This window comes from Oryza sativa, chromosome 1 (genome assembly GCF_034140825.1).
Source record: "Oryza sativa Japonica Group chromosome 1, ASM3414082v1".
In the NCBI taxonomy this organism is placed as follows: Eukaryota; Viridiplantae; Streptophyta; class Magnoliopsida; order Poales; family Poaceae; genus Oryza; species Oryza sativa.
In genome coordinates this window covers 38,900,639-38,923,546 of record NC_089035.1, presented here as the reverse complement: position 1 = coordinate 38,923,546, position 22,908 = coordinate 38,900,639, and the positions used below count along the sequence as shown (strand labels likewise).

The 22,908-nt window shown below is 45.5% G+C and overlaps 5 protein-coding genes and 1 long non-coding RNA gene across 9 annotated transcripts; 3 read left to right on the top strand and 3 right to left on the bottom strand.

Annotated features, from left to right (window-relative positions):
- Positions 1 to 384: 384 nt before the first annotated feature.
- LOC107278158 (transcription factor TGAL3-like) lies at positions 385 to 2,070 on the top strand. The gene is made up of 2 exons (XM_066306470.1): positions 385 to 1,150; positions 1,257 to 2,070. Exons 1-2 carry the CDS (start codon positions 1,088 to 1,090, stop codon positions 1,587 to 1,589), a joined length of 396 nt encoding a protein of 131 aa, XP_066162567.1. The 5' UTR covers positions 385 to 1,087; the 3' UTR covers positions 1,590 to 2,070.
- Positions 2,071 to 2,385: 315 nt separating this feature from the next.
- Positions 2,386 to 5,540, bottom strand: LOC4324995 (uncharacterized). The gene is made up of 3 exons (XM_015765503.3): positions 5,277 to 5,540; positions 2,749 to 2,895; positions 2,386 to 2,673 (listed from the first exon to the last, which is right to left on the bottom strand). The coding sequence occupies exons 1-3, from the start codon at positions 5,445 to 5,447 to the stop codon at positions 2,530 to 2,532; spliced, it is 462 nt and encodes a 153-aa protein (XP_015620989.1). The 5' UTR covers positions 5,448 to 5,540; the 3' UTR covers positions 2,386 to 2,529.
- Positions 5,541 to 6,203: 663 nt separating this feature from the next.
- LOC9266095 (proline-rich receptor-like protein kinase PERK3) lies at positions 6,204 to 10,643 on the top strand. 3 transcript variants are annotated; one of them, XM_015756646.3, is made up of 9 exons: positions 6,204 to 6,905; positions 7,795 to 7,931; positions 8,134 to 8,231; positions 8,402 to 8,763; positions 9,037 to 9,444; positions 9,533 to 9,693; positions 9,798 to 9,871; positions 9,988 to 10,132; positions 10,224 to 10,643. In XM_015756646.3, exons 1-9 carry the CDS (start codon positions 6,449 to 6,451, stop codon positions 10,449 to 10,451), a joined length of 2,070 nt encoding a protein of 689 aa, XP_015612132.1. In that variant the 5' UTR covers positions 6,204 to 6,448; the 3' UTR covers positions 10,452 to 10,643. The 3 variants fall into 3 exon arrangements, with proteins under 3 accessions (XP_015612132.1, XP_015612124.1, XP_066162532.1); XM_015756638.3 differs by having other exon boundaries at positions 6,204 to 6,938; XM_066306435.1 differs by lacking the exon at positions 7,795 to 7,931.
- Positions 10,644 to 11,525: 882 nt separating this feature from the next.
- Positions 11,526 to 14,234, bottom strand: LOC107278952 (uncharacterized). The gene is made up of 2 exons (XR_003240250.2): positions 14,082 to 14,234; positions 11,526 to 11,866 (listed from the first exon to the last, which is right to left on the bottom strand). It is a non-coding gene; the product is annotated as an uncharacterized lncRNA (long non-coding RNA).
- A 134-nt stretch (positions 14,235 to 14,368) lies between these two features.
- LOC4324993 (F-box protein SKP2A) lies at positions 14,369 to 18,293 on the top strand. 2 transcript variants are annotated; one of them, XM_015756658.3, is made up of 5 exons: positions 14,369 to 14,486; positions 15,506 to 15,810; positions 16,793 to 17,141; positions 17,207 to 17,348; positions 17,756 to 18,293. In XM_015756658.3, exons 2-5 carry the CDS (start codon positions 15,551 to 15,553, stop codon positions 18,142 to 18,144), a joined length of 1,140 nt encoding a protein of 379 aa, XP_015612144.1. In that variant the 5' UTR covers positions 14,369 to 14,486; positions 15,506 to 15,550; the 3' UTR covers positions 18,145 to 18,293. The 2 variants fall into 2 exon arrangements, with proteins under 2 accessions (XP_015612144.1, XP_015612151.1); XM_015756665.3 differs by having other exon boundaries at positions 14,369 to 15,206.
- Positions 18,294 to 18,580: 287 nt separating this feature from the next.
- Positions 18,581 to 20,373, bottom strand: LOC9268780 (uncharacterized). Its single transcript, XM_015756689.3, has one exon. The coding sequence runs from the start codon at positions 19,983 to 19,985 to the stop codon at positions 19,389 to 19,391; it is 597 nt and encodes a 198-aa protein (XP_015612175.1). The 5' UTR covers positions 19,986 to 20,373; the 3' UTR covers positions 18,581 to 19,388.
- Between the last annotated feature and the right edge of the window lie 2,535 nt (positions 20,374 to 22,908).

The following is a 22,908-nucleotide window of genomic DNA, read 5'->3' as shown; positions in this document are numbered from 1 at the left end:
CTAAAATAGAAAAGTAATACGGTGCCAAAAAAGCAAACCAGGTGGAGGGGTGGAGGGAGGGAGGGGAGAGGGGATCGATCGCTACCCCCGTCTCCGGGCGATCGATCGCCCATTAGGATCCCCCAGGGTTACACCCGGTTTTGCGATTGGAAAAAGTACACCGAACGTCCCTCAATTTGTCGTCGAGTTACAAAACGTCCCCCAATCACAAACCAGATATATGACATCCCTCAACCTACAAAAATGTTTGCATTAGGTCCCTCAGTGGTTTTCACCGTGGTTTTGTCTGACGTGGTGGCCAAATCAGCGTGGGACCCACGTAGACCCCACATGTCAGGATGCCACGTTATCACCCTCCCTCTTTCCCCTCCTCTCCCTTCCTCCTCCTCCCCCCCTCTCTCTCTCTCTCTCTCTCACTTTTCTCCTCTTGGGCAGGCTGGCTGGTAGTGGTGGGTGGGGAGGAGGTCGCCGGGCGAGGCGGGTGAGGTGGTCCGACGGAGCGAGCAAGCCGCCGCTCTTCTCCGCTGCATGCCACCGGTCGCGCATGCGCCTCCGGTCTCCCCTGGCCTCCAGTTCTCTTTCCCCTCTTCTCCCCCTTCCTCCTCTCTCTCTCTTCCTTGGGTAGGGCAGCCGGCGGGGCGAGCGCGGGAGAGGAGGAGGGCGTCGGCAACACACCAAGCTGCAGAGGGGGCGGGCTCGAACGTGGCGGCGGCGCGGCCGGCCAAGGACCATGTGTGGTCGGAGCAACCGCCGCCGGGAGCTAGAGCGGCAGTGACGATGGTCTTATTGATCTGGATGTCGCCGCAGCCGCTGCTGGAGATGGTGAGGCTGCCGCTGGTGCCTTGTGATGGCGTAGCTGATGCCGATGAGGAGACCGCGCTTCTCGCCGCAGACGCGCGGGTAGCTCGCCGCCGCCCGCGTGTACCCCGATGACATCGTCAACGGCGACGGCAGCGTGAACGCACTGATGAGCGAGGACGAGCTCCGCGTGCTTGTCGACGCCGTGATGATGCACTACGACCAGGTGTTCCGCCTCAAGAGCTTCGCCACCTAGTCCGACGTGTTCCATGTCCTCTCCGGCTTGTGGATGAGCCACGCTGAGCGCTTCTTCATGTGGCTCGGCGGCTTCTGTTCCTCTGAGCTCCTCAAGGTTTGACACGAGTGATCACCCACTCAATTCAGTAACAAGCAAAGAATCTGAAGCTACCATTGACTGCTATTGTTGAATGATGATGATGATGATGTTGTTTGTGCAGGTTCTTGAGAGCCATCTTGAGCCACTGACGGATCAGTTGTTTATGGGCATCTGCAACCTACAGCAGTCCTCGCAGCAGGTCGAGGACGCGCTGTCGCAGGGGATGGAGGCTCTGCAGCAGACGCTGGGAGACACATTGGCATCGGCGGCCGCCACCGTGGTCGTCGGCGGCATAGGCGCCGACAACGTCACCAACTACATGGGACAGATAGCCATCGCCATGGCCATGCTCACCACGCTGGAGAACTTCCTCAAGCTTCGGTCAAACATCAATGGCGAACTAAATTGCTTATTACCATGGCGTGATGCGATGATTTTTTTTTGTGTAGGCTGATCTGCTGAGGTAGCAGACGCTCCAGCAGATGCACCGGATCCTGACCACGAGGCAGGCAGCGCGGGCGCTTCTCGTCATTAGCGACTACTTCTCGTGGCTCCGGGCGCTAAGCTCGCTGTGGTTGGCGCGGCCGAGGGACGCGCGTCACGGCGTGGCAGAGCGCGCATCGCACCGACCGCGCCCCCGGCGGCACGGCTAGGTACGCGCCGCAGCCACTGCATCCCGCTGTCGGCGACCTCCTCCCCACCCACCGGCCGGCCTGCCCAAGAGGAGAAAAGTGAGAGAGAGAGAGAGTGGAGGAAGGGAGAGGAGAGGAAAGAGATAGGATGATGATGTGGAATCCTGCCATGTGGGGCTCACATGGATCCATGCTGATTCAGCCGTCACGTCAGACAAAATCGGGTCAAAACCACCAAGAGACCTAAAGTAAACGGTTTTGTAAGTTGAAGGATGTTATATATCTGGTTTTGCAGTTGGGGGACGATTTTGTAACTCGATGACAAGTTGAGGGACCTTCGGTGTACTTTTTCCTTTGCGATTTAGGGGCACGATTCAACCGGTGGCAAGACATGAGGAAGACAGAATAGACTTATTCATCCACAGTTCCGTCGTGGCATCGTAACATGGGCCCGAACTCTCTTGGGCCAGAAGGTTGATGGGCCGTCATCCAGCCAGGCTACCGTGGTTTAGGCCCAACCGCGGCCGAAAAATCCCGACTCGTGCTCGTGCACCTCTCGGTTCTCGCAGCCTCCCCTGTTCGCCCGTCTACTCCCTTCAGCAGAGTGGGACGGATATATATTGCCAACTTTTAAATCTACTACTAGTAAAACATCAAATTTCATGGAAAAATCATCAGCTATTTAATTGTACAAATGTATGTATGCACTACGCACATGCCTGCCTGCTGCAAGCTTAGCTAGCAGGATGGTATTATATATCGTCACAGTTTACTCGAGACAGCGAGATACTTGGTGATCCGGCCGTGCGCCAGCACCTCGCCGGCGCCCTTCCTCCTCACCTCCACGGTGACGCACCCGGTCGTCTCGCCGATGCCCAGAACCCTCGCCTCCATCTCGATCTCCTCCTGCGACCACGCATGCATGATCGATCAATATCCATCGCGAAGCAGCCGAAGCTCGATCACGGGTACTGTACTTACGTTTGCACGGGCTGCGTCGAGGTAGGAGACGGTGATCTCGACGGTGACCCCCGTCTTCGGCGAGCCGCCGGCGAAGAACACGGCAGACCCCACCAGGTCCACCAGAGACGCCACCGCGCCCCCATGCATGCGTTTGCTCCTTGCATTCTTCACTCATTTTTCGAGTCGTAAGCATACGTATACACATGTAAGCGTAGATGTGTGCTACTCCGTCCCAAAATATCCGAGCGGATGATTTTTTTTTATATATATAACGTGTAATCATTCGTACTATTAAAAAATTAGTATAAATATATGAAAATATAAGTTAAAACTATAGTTTCTTTTATGATAAACAACAAGTTACGACAAAAAATAATATTTTTGTAACTTTTAAATAACTAGCAAAATGTCCGTGCGTTACAACGGGTGAAAAAATTCTAATGATAATATAAGTTTTTCATCCATAATCATGTCAATGACAATGTTTGTATTTTAATGAGCGGCTTGTTTTTTTTATAAACGGTGTTTTTTCTTGCTCGATTTTCTCAAACTATTTTTCAGAAATAGCGCATTTATTTCTAACAATTTTTTCCTAGCATGTTTTTTCCTTTTTTTTACTGATGACGAAAACCATATTTTTCTCCCCTTTTTTGTTTTGCTTTTCTCGCGTGTTTTTTGCCTATTTTTTCTAACAATTACTTTATCGCGTGGTTTTTTTGCCTGTTTTTTCTGAATATTATTTTTTGCTTTTTTCCAATACATGAGAATATATGACGAAATAAAAACCGTGTAGTAGATGGTAAAAAATCGATGGATCCTATCCGACTCAAGCGTCCATCAATTTAGCTTTTTTCTAACAGTTTTTTCAGAGCGATTTATAGTGATTAGAAATTGGACTTTGTTTCGCCCTTTTCATTGTTTTTCTCGCGTGCATTTTTTATTTTATACGAACCAGCTTTTTATTTTTTACGAACTATTTTTTGCCACTTTCTTAGGGAATCGGACAAACTTTTTTAGATTTTTTTCAGATTTTTTTCGCTTTTACAGGGATCAGACTTTTTTCCGTTTTTAAAGGAATCGGATATAGCGTTTTTTTCGCCACTTTTTTTTGCCTTTTATACAAATTAGATTTTTTTTCCGTTTGCATCTATAGTTTTTTTACCACTTAGGGGAAATAGACTTTTGTTGTTGTTGTTTTTTTGTTTATTTTCTTTTTTGTGTGGCTTTTCTTTTCCTTTTTATGCACCTTTCTGCCTTTGTTCTATCCCTTTTATTTATTGTTTTTTTCAAAAAAAAAGGACCAAAAGCACCTTATTGCAAGATTATAGGGACTCAAATGTAAATATAAAAATTACAGGGACTCAAATGCAAATGTACAAACCCAAAAATTAAAATCATATAAAAATGAAATGCTCTCGACATGTAGGTTCCATTTTTGCAAACAGATCTTCAATCCGGCATATCAATTTTTTTTTACCAAGATGTATGAAATATCACGCTATAGATTGAAACTGAGAGAAGCGGTGCCTAGTATCTCGGACTCAAACCGAGAGGAGTGGGACTCGGATCTAGAGTTGGACTTTTTTTTTGTTTCTGAGAGGGAATCGCAACGAGGAGTCGGGCTTTTTTTTATTTTTATCGCTATTTTTTTACGGGACCGAGTCGGACTTTTTTATCGCTATTTTGTTTTTTCTTTTTTTTTTACGTTTTTGTTGGCCCGGTTTTTTTTTTGGATCGGACAATTTTGGTTTTTTTCCCCGGTTTTTCCCCCCTTTTTTCTGGATCGGGCATATTTGGTTTTTCTTTTTTTTCGCACTTTTTTCGCCCGGTTTTTTTTATCGGACAAACTTGTTTTTTTTCGCCTATTTTTTTTTACGGACGATGGAAGCACATTTTATTTTTTAAGTAGTAGAGAAATGAATAGTCGAGCCTTATGTAAAAATGTTAATGGCGTTGTTTGTTTGGGGAGAAAGGAAGTACTCCCTCCATTTTATTATAAGCGTATCTAGGATCGATTGTGATATTTCATAGTAAAACGACTATGGACAGTTATCCATTTAAACTCATTGTATTATGAAGGGACTGTTCAAATTGATGCTATTTTCAACTATACTATTTTTTTGGTAAAGTTGCAAAAAATGTCAAATTTAATAAATGCATAAGAAATCCTACCAAAATTTTGGCAATTTGTCAAATTTTGGTAAGGTTTATTTTCGCTACAATCTAAATATGCCCGCAATATTATATACAATTCTAGATGCATGTATATTGCGACAGAAAGAGTGTTTACTACTCACTACGTCCTATTTTAAGTGGAGCCATAAGTTTCCGCGCCCAATTTTAATCATTCGACTTATTTGAAATTTTTTTATAATTAGTATTTTTATTGTTATGAAATGATAAAGCATAAATAGTACTTTACTCCTAACTTATGTTTTTAATTTTTTTTAAAAGTTTTTTAAATAAAACGGACGGTTAAAATTGGACGCGAAAAAACCAAAACTGTATTTAAAATGAGACGGACGTAGTAGCTACTAGTAGCGTACCGTGAGGCGAGGAGGGACGGTGAAGGAGCAGAGGACGCGGCCGGGCTGGATGGCGTCGACGCGGAGGCCAGAGACGGTGAACGTATCGTAGAACTTGCTGCCGTGATGCCGCCACTCCCGCAGCGCCTCGTCGGTGGCGCCGTTGCTGCCGCGGCCTGCCAGCTTCGCCATCGATCGCGGCCGCGCGCCCCACCGATAGATCGATCAGCTTCTCTCCGATGCCGCGTAGATCGAGATCGTGAATGTTTCAGTACTCCGTAGGCTGAATTTATAGGCGGCTGCACCTCTTAATCAGTTCGGCCACACACTGTATTAATCACAGGCCATAAATGGCTAGAAACTGGCCACGATTGCTGGTCGTCAGGTCCGTGTTGCAGCAATTTCTCACCTATCCACACGTGCTGCTGCTATAATTTATAGTGATTTACGATCTGACTCGTTTGCTTTGGTATGATTCTCCGTCGGTGGTGTTTCGTGGTTGGTCGGATCTTCCATTTCCATTAAATTGTTGGATTTAGTCCTATACCGTTATAGGATGATGGAGAAGCACGACTAAAAGGTAAAAACAATTCTCACCCATCAGACTAATTTTTTAGATTGTGCAGACCAGTATCTAAAGTTTTAATTCCGGTTAAACCTACGATAGAGCATATCTCAATGTGATTTGGGTGACCCATGTTTGATGGGTAGCGCTGCACACTCTACAAATGAAGAGGTATTAGAGCACTTAATTGTCGGATTTACTCCCACGTTGATAATCGATAACAGAGGACACCAAAATGTTGCCTATTATATTTCGTGCATGGGCTTTCTTTTCTCGAAGGGATGGGCTTAGTTGCTAAATCGGCCTACGATGCTCAGCGCGAGCGATCGGATAGTCTTCGCGCAATGGGCCCTAAAGTCGCTGGGCCGTGTCCGGCCGACGGCAACGGGAAAAGTTCTTCGTCTCCGCTCCTCTCCGCCGCCTCGTCTCGTCGCCTCCGCCGGCGAAGCCGAAGCCGTCCGCGCGCGCGCGAACGCGACAACCGCAACCTGCTGCGGGTCGCCGCCGCGGGCGCCCTCGGTAGAACCCCCCGCGTCGCCATCGCCCGCGAGATGCCCCACCATATATCCCGCCCCGGCGCCTTCGAGATGCCCCCCGCGCCTGCAGCAAGCAGGGCGGCGGCGGCGGGATGTACTCCGCGCTGTCGCGAATATACTCCGCCGCGCGCCGCCGCCTCGGCCTACTAATAGCCTCGCTCCCGGGCGGCCACGATGGGGGAAGGCGGCGGCGGCGGGGGCGTGGGGACGACCGGAGCAGCGCCACCAGCACCCCGGTCAGCACGCCCATGTCGATGTACTCGGTCATCGCGGCCGGGGACGACCACCCCACGCCGGCGTCGTCGGTGGCCGCGGAGGCTGCCGATGGGAGCGCCGCTGCGGGCGGCGGGGCAGCGGTCCAGCCCGCGGCCCTGCCGCCGCTGCTTCCGCCGCCGCAGATGGTGGTGCTGGCGCTCGACGCGACGAGGGACCACCGGGAGGAGGAGATCAGGATGGCGCTCAGGGCGGTGGTCACGCGCGGGGACATCCTCCGCGCCGGCGGCGACTCCCTCCTCGTGCTCGGCGTGCTCCACGCCATCACCAATCCCAGTGAGGGCCACGCTCCCCCTTCTTTTCCCACGGGTTACCTTCTCCCAGCTCTTTCTCCTTGAATTAAAACTCCCTCTTTTGTTAACTCCTACAGCTCAGAAATTGTACTTAGACGAATTAACCTACCCGAAATGCTGTCTAGTTGCATTTTGCATTTACATAGTACTCCACAATTGAAGTGGTATTACATGAGTACAAGTGGAAGCCTAAACATGTGCAAATTCTAGAGTGGGAATGGATTGTAGCACACTAGCACTTTTATCGTACATTTAGATAGAATTTTTATAGTGGCATTCTTGTTTTGTTAGTGAAAGAGATGTCAAATAGATGTGCCTACTGCAATTCTGTGCTGTTGGTCATCAATATTGGGGCAACATCTCGTTGGGTAGGACAACCTATAATGTCATGTAAGGGAAACAGAGTGACGAAGAGGAAAAAAGAAAATAAAAGAAGAAAAAAAGAAGATCCATGCATTCTTTATTCAGCGAATCACTGAAGACAAAGTTGGATTTCTGAACATCTAATTCCATCACAAGGAAACTGTTAGAATTCCTCTTTTCTTGTTTCAAAAACAGAATCCTATTCATTTATTCAAGAGATAGTCCAGCATTAATACGATGATATGTTTAGATCCTGCTTTTGTGAAATTTCACATTGAATGTCAATGATAACAGTTCCATTTTAAAAATATCTAGTCTGAAGCTGTAATAATTCGATTTTAAATAATGGTTAGCTAGTGCACCCTTATCCATCTTAGTACAGGTATGTTTGGAAATATGGATTCAGTTCCTGTTTGAGTGTTTGTGCTACTTCGAATGTTATATGTTAGCAAAGTAATGATTGCATTTACTGAAAACTTACTAGTTCTTTTTATTTTTCCTTTGTTTAGTGGGATACCAAACCAAGGCATGTATTGATTCTTTTGCCGGGACGAACTTGCGATTACTAAGTGATCAGGTTAAGGCGAAAGCTGAATTCTACCAAAACAAGCTCCGTCATGACGTGGAGGAGCTAAGCAAAGTCGGGGTACCAATGCTTGCATTTACGGAGTATTTCATAGAGAAATAAGTCTTCTTTTTATGAAACAAAACTGCAAGTACTTTCGTCTCTAATCCAGTAATCCCTGTCCAACCTTTTTCTGTCTGGATAATGAAGTGCTTCACCGATTAGATTGAAAACATGCACTAAAAATTGTGTTACACTCTGATGCTCGTTGTTTTTATTTCAGATTAATGTGACCCTTAAGGTATCTCCTGGATCACCAGCCAAGTTTGTCATTATCAATGAAGTCAAATCCAGCAAAGCTGCTTGGGTTGTACTAGATAGGTATGCACATTATGTCTTGTTTAACATTGTTACAGACTTTCTATTCTAGCAGCAGAGACAAATTACTGTCCACACAGTTCCTCTCTGCATTACAGGAGAGGATCTGTGTGACAAGTCTTAAGCCTGTTTGGTTCAATACTTGACGAGGTACTTATTTTGTAATTTTTTAGGCACTTCAGGAGAGATTTCAAGTACTTAGAAAAGCACATTGCCTGCAAGGTGGCAGTATTTCAGGATAACTTGGTGGTGCAGCCATTGAAGATAATTAGGACAATTCCACCGAGCAAAAGCATGGGGGAAGTAAAGGCTCTGCAGCACCTAGCAGTATCACTCGACCTGCGTTCGGAGACATTAGATACTGACACTCATAGTGTGTTGACCAAGTCATCACCTGTAAGTTATTTTGCCTCTCTAAGCTATCACGAGATGCATGAAACATCCAGTGTGGTCGGGAGCAGCATGTCATATTTGACACCATCAATGAGCGCCATGTCTCTCACAACGATTGACGGAACTGATTCCTTGTCCAACGGTATGGCATGTTTCTTTTGTAAAGCAAAATCGTAAGTTAGCAACTAGTGTACTTTGCTCAAAATTTCAAACTAGATAAACGTGTAAAGAAAGAAAAGGAAACACTGTGTCCTGGTTGTATTTCTGCTATTTCATACAGATAGAATTAGAGAGCTTTTGAAAACCTTTTCTCAGAGTTAAAATTGTGCAATTTTACCCTCCAATAGTTGATTTTATACAGCCCATGTACCATACCTATTTGCGCACATTACATATGCTCCTGTTGTCCTTACAGGTAAAGGTGTTGAAGGAAACATGTTCTACCACTATGATTCATCAGAGCGACCAGTTCTGTGTGCTGGTTGTGGTCTAAAGTCAGTTCTTTACATAAAGGAATCTATGAAATTCCCCTTCTCAGAGATTCAAGCTGCAACGTCTGAATTCTCAAATGAGAATTTGCTGGGTGAGGGTGGGTTTGGGCATGTTTACAAGGGCCAACTCAAGGATGGCCAGGTCATAGCAGCTAAAGTACGCAAGGAAGCAAGCTCACAGGGCTATACTGAGTTCTTCTCTGAAGTACAAGTTCTCAGCTTTGCCCGGCACCGAAATATTGTCATGCTGCTTGGGTATTGTTGCAAAGAAAGCTACAACATTTTGGTGTATGAGTACATATGCAACAAATCCCTTGAGTGGCATTTATTTGGTAAGAGCTTAGTTGATGTGCAGAAAGTAATTTATATTGTGAAGATGAAGGGTGGCTAATTTACTTTGCTCGTCACTTGATGAAATAGACAAGGACGCAAACTTACTGGAATGGCACAAGAGGCATGCTATTGCCCTTGGTATAGCAAAAGGGCTGCGTTTTCTACACGAAGAATGTCGTGCTGGTCCAATTATTCATCGGGATTTGCGCCCAAGCAATGTACTTTTGACACATGACTTTGTTCCTATGGTAATCTGGAGAATACTAGATCTCAGTCACTGCTTATCTGTTTATTTCAAGATGCAAATGCTTCATGCAATCTGACTGTGATTGTATATGTTATACCATCACAGCTTGGGGACTTTGGTCTTGCAAAATGGAAGGCTAGCAATGCTTCTATCCATACAAGGATTCTGGGGCAATCAGGGTTGGAATAAACTCAAATTATTTCACCGATAAAACTTTATCTTCTAATTTATGCTAACATTTTGCTCCTGTTTTCTAAGGTCTAACAGTACCAGTATTTCTTGTCATTATTGTCAGATACTTGGCTCCCGAATATGCTGAATATGGCATAGTTTCTGTCAGAACAGATGTTTATGCCTTTGGGATTGTTCTTTTCCAGCTGATATCTGGTCGCAAGGTGCTTGATGAATGTGGAGGGCAGTGTACACATATATTACAATGGGTATTCACTTTAGTAGATCCTTCTTATTGTTTTTGTCAACCTACTTACAGTAGACCTGCACCATTCATTTCTGACACCTCAAAATTTTCAGGCTGAACCTTTGGTCGAGAGTCTTGCACTACATGAACTAATTGATGAGCGCATTGCAGAAACATACGATACGTATGGGCTGTATCATCTAGCAAGAGCTGCATATCTTTGTGTCAGGATAAACCCAGAACAGCGGCCTTCTATGGGAGAGGTTGTTCGTCTTATTGAGTCAGAAAATGAACACATCAGAGATTTGTCCCGGCAATTCATCCCACACTTTACCAAGTGAAGCAGTATTCAGAGAGAAATCGTCTGCTTTGAGTTCACCCTTAATAATACTCTGCCACTGTTGTGATTTCTTTTTCCATCTCTCTCCCGTTATCTGTTCACATGCATACAACGCTGTATGTTTGAGGAATCAGCGCTTCACTTTCTGATAGTTCTGTCTTATCTTTGTAAATGAAAGAAAAGCATCTTGTCATGTTATTGTCCTTTGTGTTACTAACATCAAATTTTGGGGCTACTGTGTAGGTGAAGAGTGTGATCTGTAGAGTACGAAAGAAGAGTGAGCCGTGCTATGTTGTGACCATTTTATTAGCATATATGTAACTCAGCAGTTTAGTTTCTGCTAATATAAAGATATGCAATCTAGGCAGCTGTTTTCCTTCAGTTTCTCCATCCGTTGCCGTTTTTAGGTGAAAATAAGTACTAATCAGATAAGGATATGAGCCATCTAAAATGCTGACATCTGCTTTTGATCCCAGCTGAACAGGTTTCTGCAGAATATAGTTTATGGGGCCATTCCAATCACTAACTTACAGAAGAAATTAAAAAAAAAAACTTCTGATTAAAAAGAGATTCATGCTTATAGGGAATGAATTGACCTGTGGATTGCTGTCTGCCGTCCTTTTCCATCCTCTACAAGTTGGCAATGGAACCAGCATTCTGTTGAATGGGAAGTCTGAAATTCTGGGTCATCATTAGGCGGCCGAACCGTTTCAACGATTTGAGTTCGTAGGGGGAATAAAATGCCTTTTGATTGGATGCCTATTCCCAGGATGCAATTTCAGAAAATAAATGAGGGCAGAATGTTAGTATTACCCAAGAAGCCAAGAACCTGCAAAAGCATATATGTGTGCGCAAGAAAAGTTGCTGTTCTTCCCTCCTGGAATACTATAACGTTATCCTACGAAACTGAAAGGTGTTGTGTACTAGGAGGAAAGGTGCTTTTCCTACTAATGAAACAACAAGTTACGAGTAAACAACATCATTGGCAAAATTTTCTATGTTAATTAGAAGACCGTGCTAAAGTTGTACTATGTCAGTTTAATGAAACAAATTTTATCTTAGGAATCTCTGAACAAGAAAAAGATGAGTAGCACTCCACTCATGCATCGTGTTGTGACAGCTTTAATGTTGACAAGGAACCATTCCAATTTCCTTTACTTGATACAACAGTTCAAAGAGAATCTGCCAAGAGAAGGATTAGAAGGAACTTGTGTTACACTCAGGTCTCATCATTAATCTAATACTAATGGACCCCAGCCACCTCTATCAATATCAGAACTCGTCAGATGCTGACTCACACAGTGTTTTGATCAAAGCTGTTCTTGATATCCCATAGCATAGCCAATTGTTGAAATCAGCAAGCAAATGAGCAGCAGACGCCATTGCTGTTCCAGCTTGTAGGCAACCGATCAAAAACTGCAGAAACAAGGAATTCAGGTACAAGGATTTTTGCGTCCACATCAACTATAATTAAAAGCCAAGCTTCTCCATCGTTCGGGATTAGCAAAGAACACATATTCTGAATTGATAGTTCTGTACATTAAATGAGGAAAGGAATCATGTGTGTCATGTTAAGCGTATTGCGTCAAAAAAAAATGCTAAACATACTGTACACATAAGCAGGAATATGTTCAGGGATAAAAGCATATCGAAATGTCTGCGAGTATTCGGAGAAGCTCTTCCTGATGACTGTACTTGACTAGGTTTTAGCCTTTTCTGCCTGCGGTTTCTTGCTGAAAGATGACATAAGTCACAGGATTATTACTGTGAACTGATCAACGTCGGGAAAAAGACCTGTGAACTGATGGCTTCTGCAGAACCAAGGAGCCCATGGAATGAGATGGTCAGATGTTTTTCTTTTTAATAAACTCAACTCTACATGAAATTAACAATCCTTTGCGTGGTAAACTGGTAATTCAGTCAGAGTTTAGAAGGATACATCCAAGTAAACATCACACACACTGAAAGGCTAGATAACTATGGCCATTATTATAGCTTAAAGGTTGCGTCTACTTTGCTTGCCGGATCATCCAATCCAACCTTTGCCCTGAGCAACACATAGAAACTCTGAAACTGAGTAATCCTCTGTATTAAGACCACAAATTAAGCCAATTAACGGGGTCCATGCATGCTTGCGTCAACCCGCATGAGAAGATGCCATGCGATTTGGTTAACCCATCTATTAATAAATTAATCTCTAGAAATCGATCTACGTCGTGGCCGATCTCTGCCAAAGCATCTCTGTTGATCTTATCACCACATTGCCTCTGTCTCTTGCTCGTCGGGTGCTTTCTGCTTTGGGAGCTCCGGGGATGAGTGCCAATTTGGGCTAGATTCGTGGCTAGGTTCATGGCGACTGCAAATCGACAAGCGAGTGGGTAGCAGTAGAGCATTAGCAAGGACAAATCAGCATGTAGAGTGGTGAGTGACACTGCCCACTAAGGGAGCAAAGATTGATCTGATCAGAGGCCGGTGTGTCGCCTGTCTTTTGGGATCGATCAATCAATCAATGGAGGCATGATTGGTCTCATGCCGTACTGTAGGTTCATTGGTTTAGTTCATTGAATCTGGACGGCCATCTGGCATTCTGGCTGGATAATCTACTCTAATCTTCTGTAAAACTGGCAATGTAAAATGAAAAGTTTCTAGCAAATGCACAGCTGCTCGAATATCTGCCTATCCGAAAAGTCTATATTCATTTTTTTAGTATGCAAAACTCAACGGTAGGATTCAGAAAATGAATTAGTAGAATTTAGAAGCAATTCGATACATACCAGCTATTTCTTAATATTTCCGACTCAATTAGATAGCCTTAATACTTGAAAATGAATTAGTAGCTAGAAGCTAAGATATCTTAGCTTATCAAGTGCATGTTCACTCTGATTCAATTTTCAACCCTACTATTTTTTTCGCAAAGTTACTAAAAAAATGTCTACGTTTAGTTCGTTACCAAATCTGGTCAATACATAAGAAATCCTATCACTTGCCAAAAATGTATTGCTAAATTTTTTGCATTGCCAAAACTTGGTAAGGTTTATTTTGGCTATAATCTGATCAAGCCCCAAGATCCGATGCTTAGTTGTTTCTCATAAGGCCTATTCGGCTGTTAGGGTTGTGGTTGCGCCGTATCCAGCCAGAATAGTGTTATAAACAGCATGCATAATGTGCGACTGCAGATGCTACCACTGCTGTCGAACATGCCAAAATTTACAGCTTGATCGAATAGCTTCGCTGCTTGAAAATGAGCTAGTAGACAGAAGAGGAAAAATCCACATGCTAACCGTTTTTCAAAATTTCTAGCCCTTGCTATTCAGGTTTCCTTTTATTGGGTACTAGTGCTATAGAATATAGACACACCTAAATTAATCTTTACACAGCAGGAGTGTGCATTACGTCTATTCCAAATAAACCAATCTAGATTGGGACGCCTAATACAATAAATCCGGATTATGTCTAAATTCAGATTAGCGGATATAGCCATAGATCCAATTAACCCTATATTCTAATTTGTTGTATCATATCCCATTCCGATCGTTTATTTTAAGATGGAGAAAACAATGCAGAAGCACAAAATTTCTGCTGGGCCTTCTACCGGCCAAGCCCGGTAAAAAATAAATAAATAAATCGTGACCTGATAGAGCAAGGCGTACGATCCCTCCCTTCGGCCCTTCCAGAGCCTTCCCGGGGGCAAAAGCTTCCAGGCCTGGAGTCCGGACAGCGAACTCCTCCCGTTTTCCCGTCCCCGCATCCGCAAATCAACGGGGATAAAAATCCCGGGGCCCTAACCGCCCCCGCCCCCCGACGCCACCGCCCACGTGTCCTCTCCTCCCACCCGCCACGCGCCACCTCGGGTCGCTGCCCTCCCCGGTGGCGTCCTCCTCCCCTACAAGAACCCGAGCCCTCCTCCCCTCCCAACCCAGCCGCCAGTTCACAACTGCGGCAAAAACCAAAAACAAAATTCTCCCCCGGGTTATCGACTGCCTCATCTAGAGTTTCTTCTTTCTTCGCGTGTTCTTGGAGGAGGAGCGAGGACTAGGTGAGTAAGAAAGGAAGTTTCACGTCTTATGGGGGTGAATTCTTTTGCGGGATTTCTTGGCCTTTGTGTCTGGGATTCGTGGTAGATGCTGATGAGGAGATCGCCATCTCTCGTGGTTTGGATCCCATGTAGTTTTCTTGGATGCTGTATGAATCTTTGAGCTTTACTCTGCATTTCGGGAGGAGCTGTTTTGTTTGTGTGGCTGGCTGTGCGCGAAAGCTACTGCGATCCTTAGCGATGGAGTTGTTTTCTTCTTTTTCCTCCCTTTCTTGAAGATATTTAGACCAGGTCACTATCAGTCTTGAACGGATGTTATCTGCGTTGGAGATTGACTCCGTTATCATTCGCTCATTCATCTCGCCTCCAAATGATTTGAGCTTTTTCTTGGTGAATTTTCCTGGATTAGCTTCTCGTGGCCCGGAATCATCTGAAAGCCTAGCTTTGTTGCCTACTTGCCTCTTGTTGATTGGGATTTGCGGTGCCGGCCACGCCTCTGGTGTTTTAGCGACAGAAGGGATTGAATTTTTCGGCCAAATCAAAGGCTGGGCAGCTTGCGCCTCGCCTCCTCCTTGCTTGCCGTCTCATCTGCATTTGGGTTTAATGCGGTTCTGACCTTTACAAGGAGCTCCCTTTTTTATACAAAAGGGAAAAAAAAAAGTTCGGTTTCTGCTCAAATTGCCACTTGCAGAGAATACGTGCTTTTTTAGGAGCTCCTTTGAGGTACCTTTCTGTGTGTTCCCTATAAGTTTCTCTAGGAGATTTTTATGATAATATTCTCATCTAGATGGTGTAGAATTGTTGATAGTAAGGTTGCTCTTTCTGAATTATCTCTCCATTCTTAGCTCTATTTCGGTTCTTTTGAAGATTTGAGTTGTTCAGTTGCAAAACGACTTTATGATTGCTCCCATCTGTTTTGTTGAGTTTTTCTGGGATTAATTTGCTATATTCTGGTAGCATCAAGTTCAGATTGGGATTTGACATCAGTGCAGAGTCCCTGATAACTTCACTGTTGCTTGCAGGTTAGCTGTATTCGGAGCTTCAGATTATCCAAAAAAAAAAAAAGAATGGACGGTGAGCAGCTGATGAGTGGTGAATTGGACAATTCGTTCAACGCACTCATGGTTTCTGGAGAGGGTGAGAGTGGACAGGCACATCATGAGGGCACAGGGACTACCTTGTTAGGTTGGAAGGACCTTCCCATGGAGCTGCTCCTGCGGATATTATCGATGGCTGGAGACGACAGGATGGTAATCGTGGGCTCTGGTGTTTGCACCGGTTGGCGTGATACATTAGAATGGGGAGTCACGAATCTTTCTCTTTCGTGGTGAGTTTGGCAATTTGCCTTCTCCTCCCATTCCTGAATATGATTCTCACGAAACATTTAGATTCTTCGTGTCGTCTCTATCTGACCTTTTATGGGTAGATGGCTCACATAGTATTGACATGTTGAATATTACAGACATAGAAGAATTGTTATGTGATAATATCCACAAAATAGTTATGTAACTTTTAAATTGGATGCTTTTATAGCTAAAGAAACTCCGGATTTTAATTTTGTAGTGTTTATAGAAACTTGCCTGTTTGCCACTTATGATGTCTGACAAAAATATTCTGACTGGCTTGTTCCAATGTTTTCTATTGAGTCATAAACATCTTTTTTGAAAGAACCCAGCGAACTGGTTTTATATTATAGAAGAAGTTAGAGAACACAAAAACTGTACAGAACAGAAGAGGAGAGGCATTCGTGAAGGAACTCTTCCTGCCTGCACTCCTGAGAAAAAACAAAAGCCTAATCTCTTAACATAATACACTTCACTCCCTTGGCACCTACCATTTCCCACAAATAAAGCTCATCTATGATCTTGCCAGCAAGAGCTGATGGTGTAGACTCCTTCCCTCTGAAAATGCGATTGTTTCTTTCCGTCCAAATCTCCCAAAGCGTGGTCAAGAAAACTGAACGTAGTCCTTTCTGTTGCAACTTTTCTGCCTCATCTGTTTGCTCGCGCCACCAATTGAGAAGAGTATTGTTTGTGGTCACATTGAGTCATAAACATCATTTGTTGTGTTACTAGTTTTTTGCAAGGTGGTGCAAATGCTTGTTTGATTGAAACTTTTGATACTAAGACAGTCATACGAGAGTTTAAGAAGCATGATCAGATAACTTTGTATTGGCAATATGGTTTAGGAGTATGCTTTATTCAGACATATTGTTTAGTGACTGCAAAACCTCGTCATTCTGAACAAAATTTTGATTGCATCTGTGGACAATAAGGCTGTTGGTTAACCATGGAGAGTGTTGTTTTCAGGTGCCAGGCTCACATGAATGACTTAGTGATGTCACTTGCTCAGAAATTTACGAAGCTGCAAGTTCTTTCTTTACGGCAAATCAAACCTCAGCTCGAGGACAGTGCAGTGGAGGCTGTAGCAAATAACTGTCATGATTTACGCGAGTTGGATCTTAGCAGAAGCTTTAGGCTTAGCGACCGATCGTTGTATGCTCTGGCACATGGATGCCCCCATCTTACAAGGCTCAACATCAGTGGATGTTCCAATTTCAGCGATGCTGCTTTGGCCTATCTCAGTAGCCAGTGCAAGAACCTGAAATGCCTGAATCTGTGCGGGTGTGTGAGGGCAGTTTCCGACAGAGCATTGCAGGTACCAAAGTAGTTGCGCCATTGCTCTCCATCGAATTCTTTCTGATCTTTATAACCTTGATGCAGGCCATCGCCTGTAACTGTGGTCAGCTTCAGTCTTTGAACCTAGGCTGGTGTGATAGTGTAACTGACAAGGGAGTGACCAGCTTGGCATCAGGGTGCCCTGAACTTCGGGCTCTGGACTTGTGTGGCTGTGTTCTGATAACAGGTAATCTCCGATGTTTTTTTTTCCTTGATCAGAGGGCCTATTTGGTTCTCTACACTACCAATTAATTGGTAGTACCAAAATCTAGGTAAATTTTGGCACTATCAATTTTTTGGTAGGGCAAAGTTAGCTAATCTATGTTTGGTTTAATACCAATATAAAGCTAAAATTTAGTATGAGAGTGAAGAAGATTATAGAATGTAGCCAAAGTGAGCGTGGGCACTACTAATTGTTTGGCTTCAATCTAAACTAGCATGTTTACTATTAAAGTTACCAAAATTTTGGTAGGGTCACAGAATGTTAAAATTGTTCAGTTTGAATTTTGAATAACATTTGCTTTGACATGCTGATTTACTCTAAACTGTACGAAGCCTGACAAAATGGTATCTGATCAATTTCTTGATCTGCAGATGAGAGCGTGGTCGCTCTTGCCAATGGCTGCCCTCACCTGCGGTCGCTGGGGCTCTACTACTGCCAGAACATCACCGACCGGGCAATGTACTCGCTGGCGGCGAACAGCCGGCGGGTGAGGAGCAAAGGCCGGAGCTGGGACGCGGCGGCGAGGAAGAACGCCGGCGCCGGCGCCGACGGGCTGGCCAGCCTGAACATCAGCCAGTGCACGGCGCTGACGCCGCCGGCGGTCCAGGCGGTGTGCGACTCCTTCCCGGCGCTCCACACGTGCCCGGAGCGGCACTCCCTCATCATCAGCGGATGCCTCAGCCTCACCTCCGTCCACTGCGCCTGCGCTCACCACCCGCACCGCCATGGGAGGGCCATCCTCTCCAACCATGCCTACTAGCAAGCTCCCTCTTGTAGAAACTAGAACAGCTCGGATTTGAGGAAGATGTAAATTAAAACCCCAGGATTGCTTACGATGGACTGGGGAAAACTGCTTCTGTGTTTGTGGATGGATGGTGTCATGGATCATATGTTTCTTTTGGATCAAAATCTCTGAAGAGTATATGCATGAGGAATAAGTTTACTTTGTGACCCTTAAAAGTGATCGAAATCTAATCTGTGACCCTAAACCACAAAACCGGATATCTCGACCCCCAACTCTTAAAAACGGTGCAATTTGACTCCCTTGGTGGTTTTGGAGGGCGGTTTCGCTGACGTGACGCTTATGTGGCAGTATTGGCTCGGTCTTCTGTCCACGTGGTGTTGATGTGGTGCTTACGTGGCAGTATTGACTCGGTCTTCTGTCCACGTGGCGTTGACATGGCGCTTAGGTGGCATTAGAAATAAAAATATATACGTGGGACCCATTTGTCATTCACCAAAAGTATGGGTGGGACCCACTGTCATGTGGGGCTCACATAAATCATATTCTCCCCTCTCTCTTTCTCTCCGCGAGTGTGGGACGGTGGCCAGCGGCGGCGGAGTCCTGGGAGTGGCACTGGAGCGGTGACGGCGGCATGCGGGCGAGGGCCGGAGCGGCGGCGGCGGCGGAGATCGAGCCCGCCGTGGAAGGTTGGCCGTCGGAAGGAAGAAAACGGGCCACGAGAATGGCCGTGTCCTCGCCACCCTCGGCCTCGTGACTGCACTATCCACCACTGTGCTCCACGCCCTCTCTGCCGGCCACGACGCACCCGCCTCCGCCGTTCTCCCGCCGCGCCCACGAACGCGTAAGGGCCGCTTGCGTCTCGCCACCGCGACTCGCGTCGGCATCCCCTCGAAGATGGCAGCATCCGGCGGCGGCTTCTCCTGCACTTGCGACGGCGGCGGCGTTGAAGGCGGGAGGAGCGGCGCGGGCGGGGGAGGCGCCGCCGCCGCCGATGGACGCGGTCGGCGTGCTGAGCCAGCCGACAACGACGCAACCACACGCGAGTTGGGAGGCATCTGCGTTGAGCATTCTCCTGCTGGTTGCCGAGGCAATCGGCAAGGGGCGACAGATGAGGACTGGCTGGACTGCGGCTAGCAAGCACAAGCGGTAGCAACAGGCAGTGCATGTGTGTACTAACATCAAGCGGCAAGCCAACAAGCAAAGGGCTGACTGGTTCACCGCGTTGTCCTCGACCATCTGCCTCGTCGCCGCTTCGCTGATCAGTGCCCAGTGATCCGAGTTGAATAGCCAGCACCTTCCCGGCGAGCACGTTCCTGTACGTAGCACTGGCTGTCGAGCTCCCCCGGCGTGCCGTGGTCCAGGTGCACCCACGCCGTCTCCTCCGCATCCGGCGGGCACACGGCCCGGAGCTCGTCGCCGTACTGCGCGTCTTCGTTCACCATGGGGTATATCTGCTGCGAGAAGGAGGAGCAGCGCGAGCGCGTCGAGGCGGTCGGAGCGGACGGTGTAGCTGATCGCCTGCGGGCGGCGGCGGTGCCCGGGCTGAGCTCCACCACGGCGAAGATGGAGGAGACCACAGCGGCGGCGGCGGGAGGCACACGCGGCGGGGTACGGCGAGCTCGGCCGCGCCCTGCTCGACCTGCAGGTCGCCGCCGCCACACCCGCGTCTCCGTCGCGCCGCTCGCAGGCCGCCGCTCCACACCTGCGCCTCCGCCGCTCGGGACTCCGTGCAGCCGCCGCCGCTCGCCGCAGTCTCCGCCAGCCGCCGCGACACCCGCAGAGGGGAGCTCGGCCGCCGACGACATCTCGATGCCGGCCGTCGGGTGGTGCGGGTGGTGGTGGCAGCGGCACGACATGGACTCCAACCTACCTCCGCCGCCGCCGCTTCAGCTCCCGCCGTCCGCCGCTGCTTCAGCCCCCGCCCGCCTCCGCTCGCTCCCCGCGAACGGCTGTAGGGGAGAGGGAGAGAATAGAGAAGGGGGGAGGGGAGGAAGAAGAAACGGATAAGATGGCATGTGGGGCCCACATGTCAGTGGGATCCACAAATACGCAAGGAAATAATACAATTGGCCAAAATAGATAATGAGGGTCATCTCCATATCATTTTGCATTTCTCGACAAATATAATCTGTTTGGCTATTCTAAGTGGTTCTTTTTTTCTGGGTAAAGAGGAACTTGTTATTTTGAATTCTTGGGTTCAGGAATTCTTCTATAACTTAAATGACTCAGTAAAAGCTTTTTTTATTCTTTTAGTTACTGATTTTTTTGTTGGATTTCACTCCACCCGCGGTTGGGAACTACTAATTCGTTGGGTCTATAACGATCTTGGATGGGTTCCTAACGAGCTAATTTTCACTATTTTTGTTTGTAGTTTTCCTGTGATTCTAGATACATGTTTGAAATTTTGGGTCTTTTTTTGTTTAAACCGCCTATCTCCTTCGCTTGTAGTCATTTATCATTCAATTAGTGAAGCATAAACTCATTTGATCTCCTGATATTAATCAAAATTAGCATCCTTTTTCCTTTAGAAAGAAAGCCTTTTTCCATTTTAGCAAAATTCTTTTTTTCTATTTCTACCTGCTCAAGGTATTCATCATTCCAGTACAACTGTTGCAGTAGAATGACAACAGATTCGTGTATAGGGAACTAGATTAGCTTAGCTACCTATCTAATTTATTGTAGAAATTCCGGGATCTGTGATTGGACATGGAAAATAGAAATACTTTTTCTTGGGTAAAGGAACAGATGACTCGATCGATTTCTGTATCGATCATGATATACGTAATAACTCGGACATCTATTTCAAATGCATATCCCATTTTTGCGCAGCAAGGTTATGAAAACCCACGAGAAGCAACTGGACGAATTGTATGTGCCAATTGCCATTTAGCGAATAAGCCTGTGGATATTGAAGTTCCCCAAGCAGTGCTTCCCGATACTGTATTTGAAGCAGTTCTTCGAATTCCTTATGATATGCAACTGAAACAAGTTCTTGCTAATGGGAAAAAGGGAGGGTTGAATGTGGGTGCTGTTCTTATTTTGCCCGAGGGATTCGAATTAGCGCCGCCCGACCGTATTTCTCCTGAGTTGAAAGAAAAGATAGGAAATCTCTCTTTTCAGAGTTATCGTCCCAATAAAAAAAATATTCTTGTGATAGGCCCTGTTCCCGGTAAGAAATATAGTGAAATCGTCTTTCCCATTCTTTCCCCCGACCCTGCTATGAAGAAAGACGTTCATTTCTTAAAATATCCCATATATGTGGGGGGAAACCGAGGAAGGGGACAGATCTATCCTGATGGTAGCAAGAGTAACAATACGGTCTATAATGCAACGTCAACAGGTGTAGTAAGAAAAATACTGCGTAAAGAAAAGGGGGGATATGAAATATCCATAGTCGATGCATCGGATGGACGCCAAGTGATTGATCTTATACCTCCCGGTCCAGAACTTCTTGTTTCAGAGGGGGAATCGATCAAGCTTGATCAACCATTAACAAGTAATCCTAATGTGGGAGGGTTTGGTCAGGGGGATGCAGAAATAGTGCTTCAGGATCCATTACGCGTTCAAGGCCTTTTGTTCTTCTTCGCATCCGTTATTTTGGCACAAGTTTTTTTGGTTCTCAAAAAGAAACAGTTTGAAAAGGTTCAATTGTACGAAATGAATTTCTAGGTCCCGGGATTTCTTACCATCAAGTTGGTAAAAAGCCGCGATTTATTGGCGATTGCTAGAATTCTCTATGATCCATTTTGGAAATCTTTTTTTTGTTTAGACTATTTTTTGTTTGCGAGATGTCTTGTCTGCAATTCCTTATTTCTATCATCTCATGCAAAACGAGGAGAATGCAAGGCAAGGGCGAGAACAATAAAAGGAACAAATCCTTTTAGGAGGGATTGCTGGTCTTCTTAATCCTCTATTGGGCACAAGAAAAAGGCTTTTTTGCCTTTTTCTTGTGTCGATTCTTCTTGTATCGAAATATGAATCTTTTTTCTTCCTATTCGGCAAAGATTACTATTTCTTCTTTATTTGGGTCTGTCTCTTGAACCTCTTTTGCTTAGGTTCAGGCGATGTAGTGGACAAAAAGAGGGAAAGAAAATATGGCGTGGGACAAATTTTTTGTGACCAAATAGAATTGCTTGACTTGTTCAATTAAGTTCAATTTAGAACTTACAGAAATTTTGCAAAAAAAACGGATACTCTTCCATTGAAGGCTGTTTTTTATTTTTAGGCTAGTTGAGTAGTTTTAATTAAGGTTTTATTAGTTTATTACTCTAAATTAAATCAATGATTTACAAGAGACTTCCTCCGGGGAATAAAATATTGGATCCTCGATTGATCCTTTCTTTCTCCTCGCTTCATAAAAGTGAATTAATTTCATTGGCGAGGGGGTTATAAATCAACTGATGGATTACTTCACTAACATTATTAACAAACAAAATTAACAAACAAAACGAATAAATAGAGGGATTCTGACCATCAGAGCAAAGGCTTTCTCTTTGTTATTTTTACAAATCAAAATAGGAAACCCGTTTGTAGGTTATGGAATAGATTAAAAAAGTCGGGTTATAAGAGTAAGAATTCCGCGGGTCCTTTCCGCTCTAATCAGATAAAAGGGGGTAAGGACCCGCTAAGTTCCTATTTTTTCATGTTTACAACCTGGTCCCTCCAATTACTATAGAGATGAACCCAATCCAGAATATGAACCGTAAAAGAAAACACCTATTAAACCAATCACAGCAATACCGGTTACAGTACCTATCAGCCAAAGAGGAATTCTTCCAG

Bases quoted from the DNA above. Each gene is read 5' to 3' on its own strand.
- LOC9268780 (XM_015756689.3), bottom strand. From the start codon at position 19,985: ATGTCGTGCCGCTGCCACCACCACCCGCACCACCCGACGGCCGGCATC.
- LOC4324995 (XM_015765503.3), bottom strand. From the start codon at position 5,447: ATGGCGAAGCTGGCAGGCCGCGGCAGCAACGGCGCCACCGACGAGGCG. The intron at 2,896-5,276 runs GTACGCTACTAG...AAATGAGTGAAG, and splicing joins CCGTCCCTCCTCGCCTCACG to AATGCAAGGAGCAAACGCAT. The intron at 2,674-2,748 runs GTAAGTACAGTA...GCGTGGTCGCAG, and splicing joins TCGACGCAGCCCGTGCAAAC to GAGGAGATCGAGATGGAGGC.
- LOC4324993 (XM_015756658.3), top strand. From the start codon at position 15,551: ATGGACGGTGAGCAGCTGATGAGTGGTGAATTGGACAATTCGTTCAAC. The intron at 15,811-16,792 runs GTGAGTTTGGCA...TGTTGTTTTCAG, and splicing joins ACGAATCTTTCTCTTTCGTG to GTGCCAGGCTCACATGAATG. The intron at 17,142-17,206 runs GTACCAAAGTAG...ACCTTGATGCAG, and splicing joins TTTCCGACAGAGCATTGCAG to GCCATCGCCTGTAACTGTGG.
- LOC9266095 (XM_015756638.3), top strand. From the start codon at position 6,449: ATGTACTCCGCGCTGTCGCGAATATACTCCGCCGCGCGCCGCCGCCTC. The intron at 8,232-8,401 runs GTATGCACATTA...GTAATTTTTTAG, and splicing joins GCTTGGGTTGTACTAGATAG to GCACTTCAGGAGAGATTTCA. The intron at 9,445-9,532 runs GTAAGAGCTTAG...TTGATGAAATAG, and splicing joins CCTTGAGTGGCATTTATTTG to ACAAGGACGCAAACTTACTG.
- LOC107278158 (XM_066306470.1), top strand. From the start codon at position 1,088: ATGAGCCACGCTGAGCGCTTCTTCATGTGGCTCGGCGGCTTCTGTTCC. The intron at 1,151-1,256 runs GTTTGACACGAG...TTGTTTGTGCAG, and splicing joins GTTCCTCTGAGCTCCTCAAG to GTTCTTGAGAGCCATCTTGA.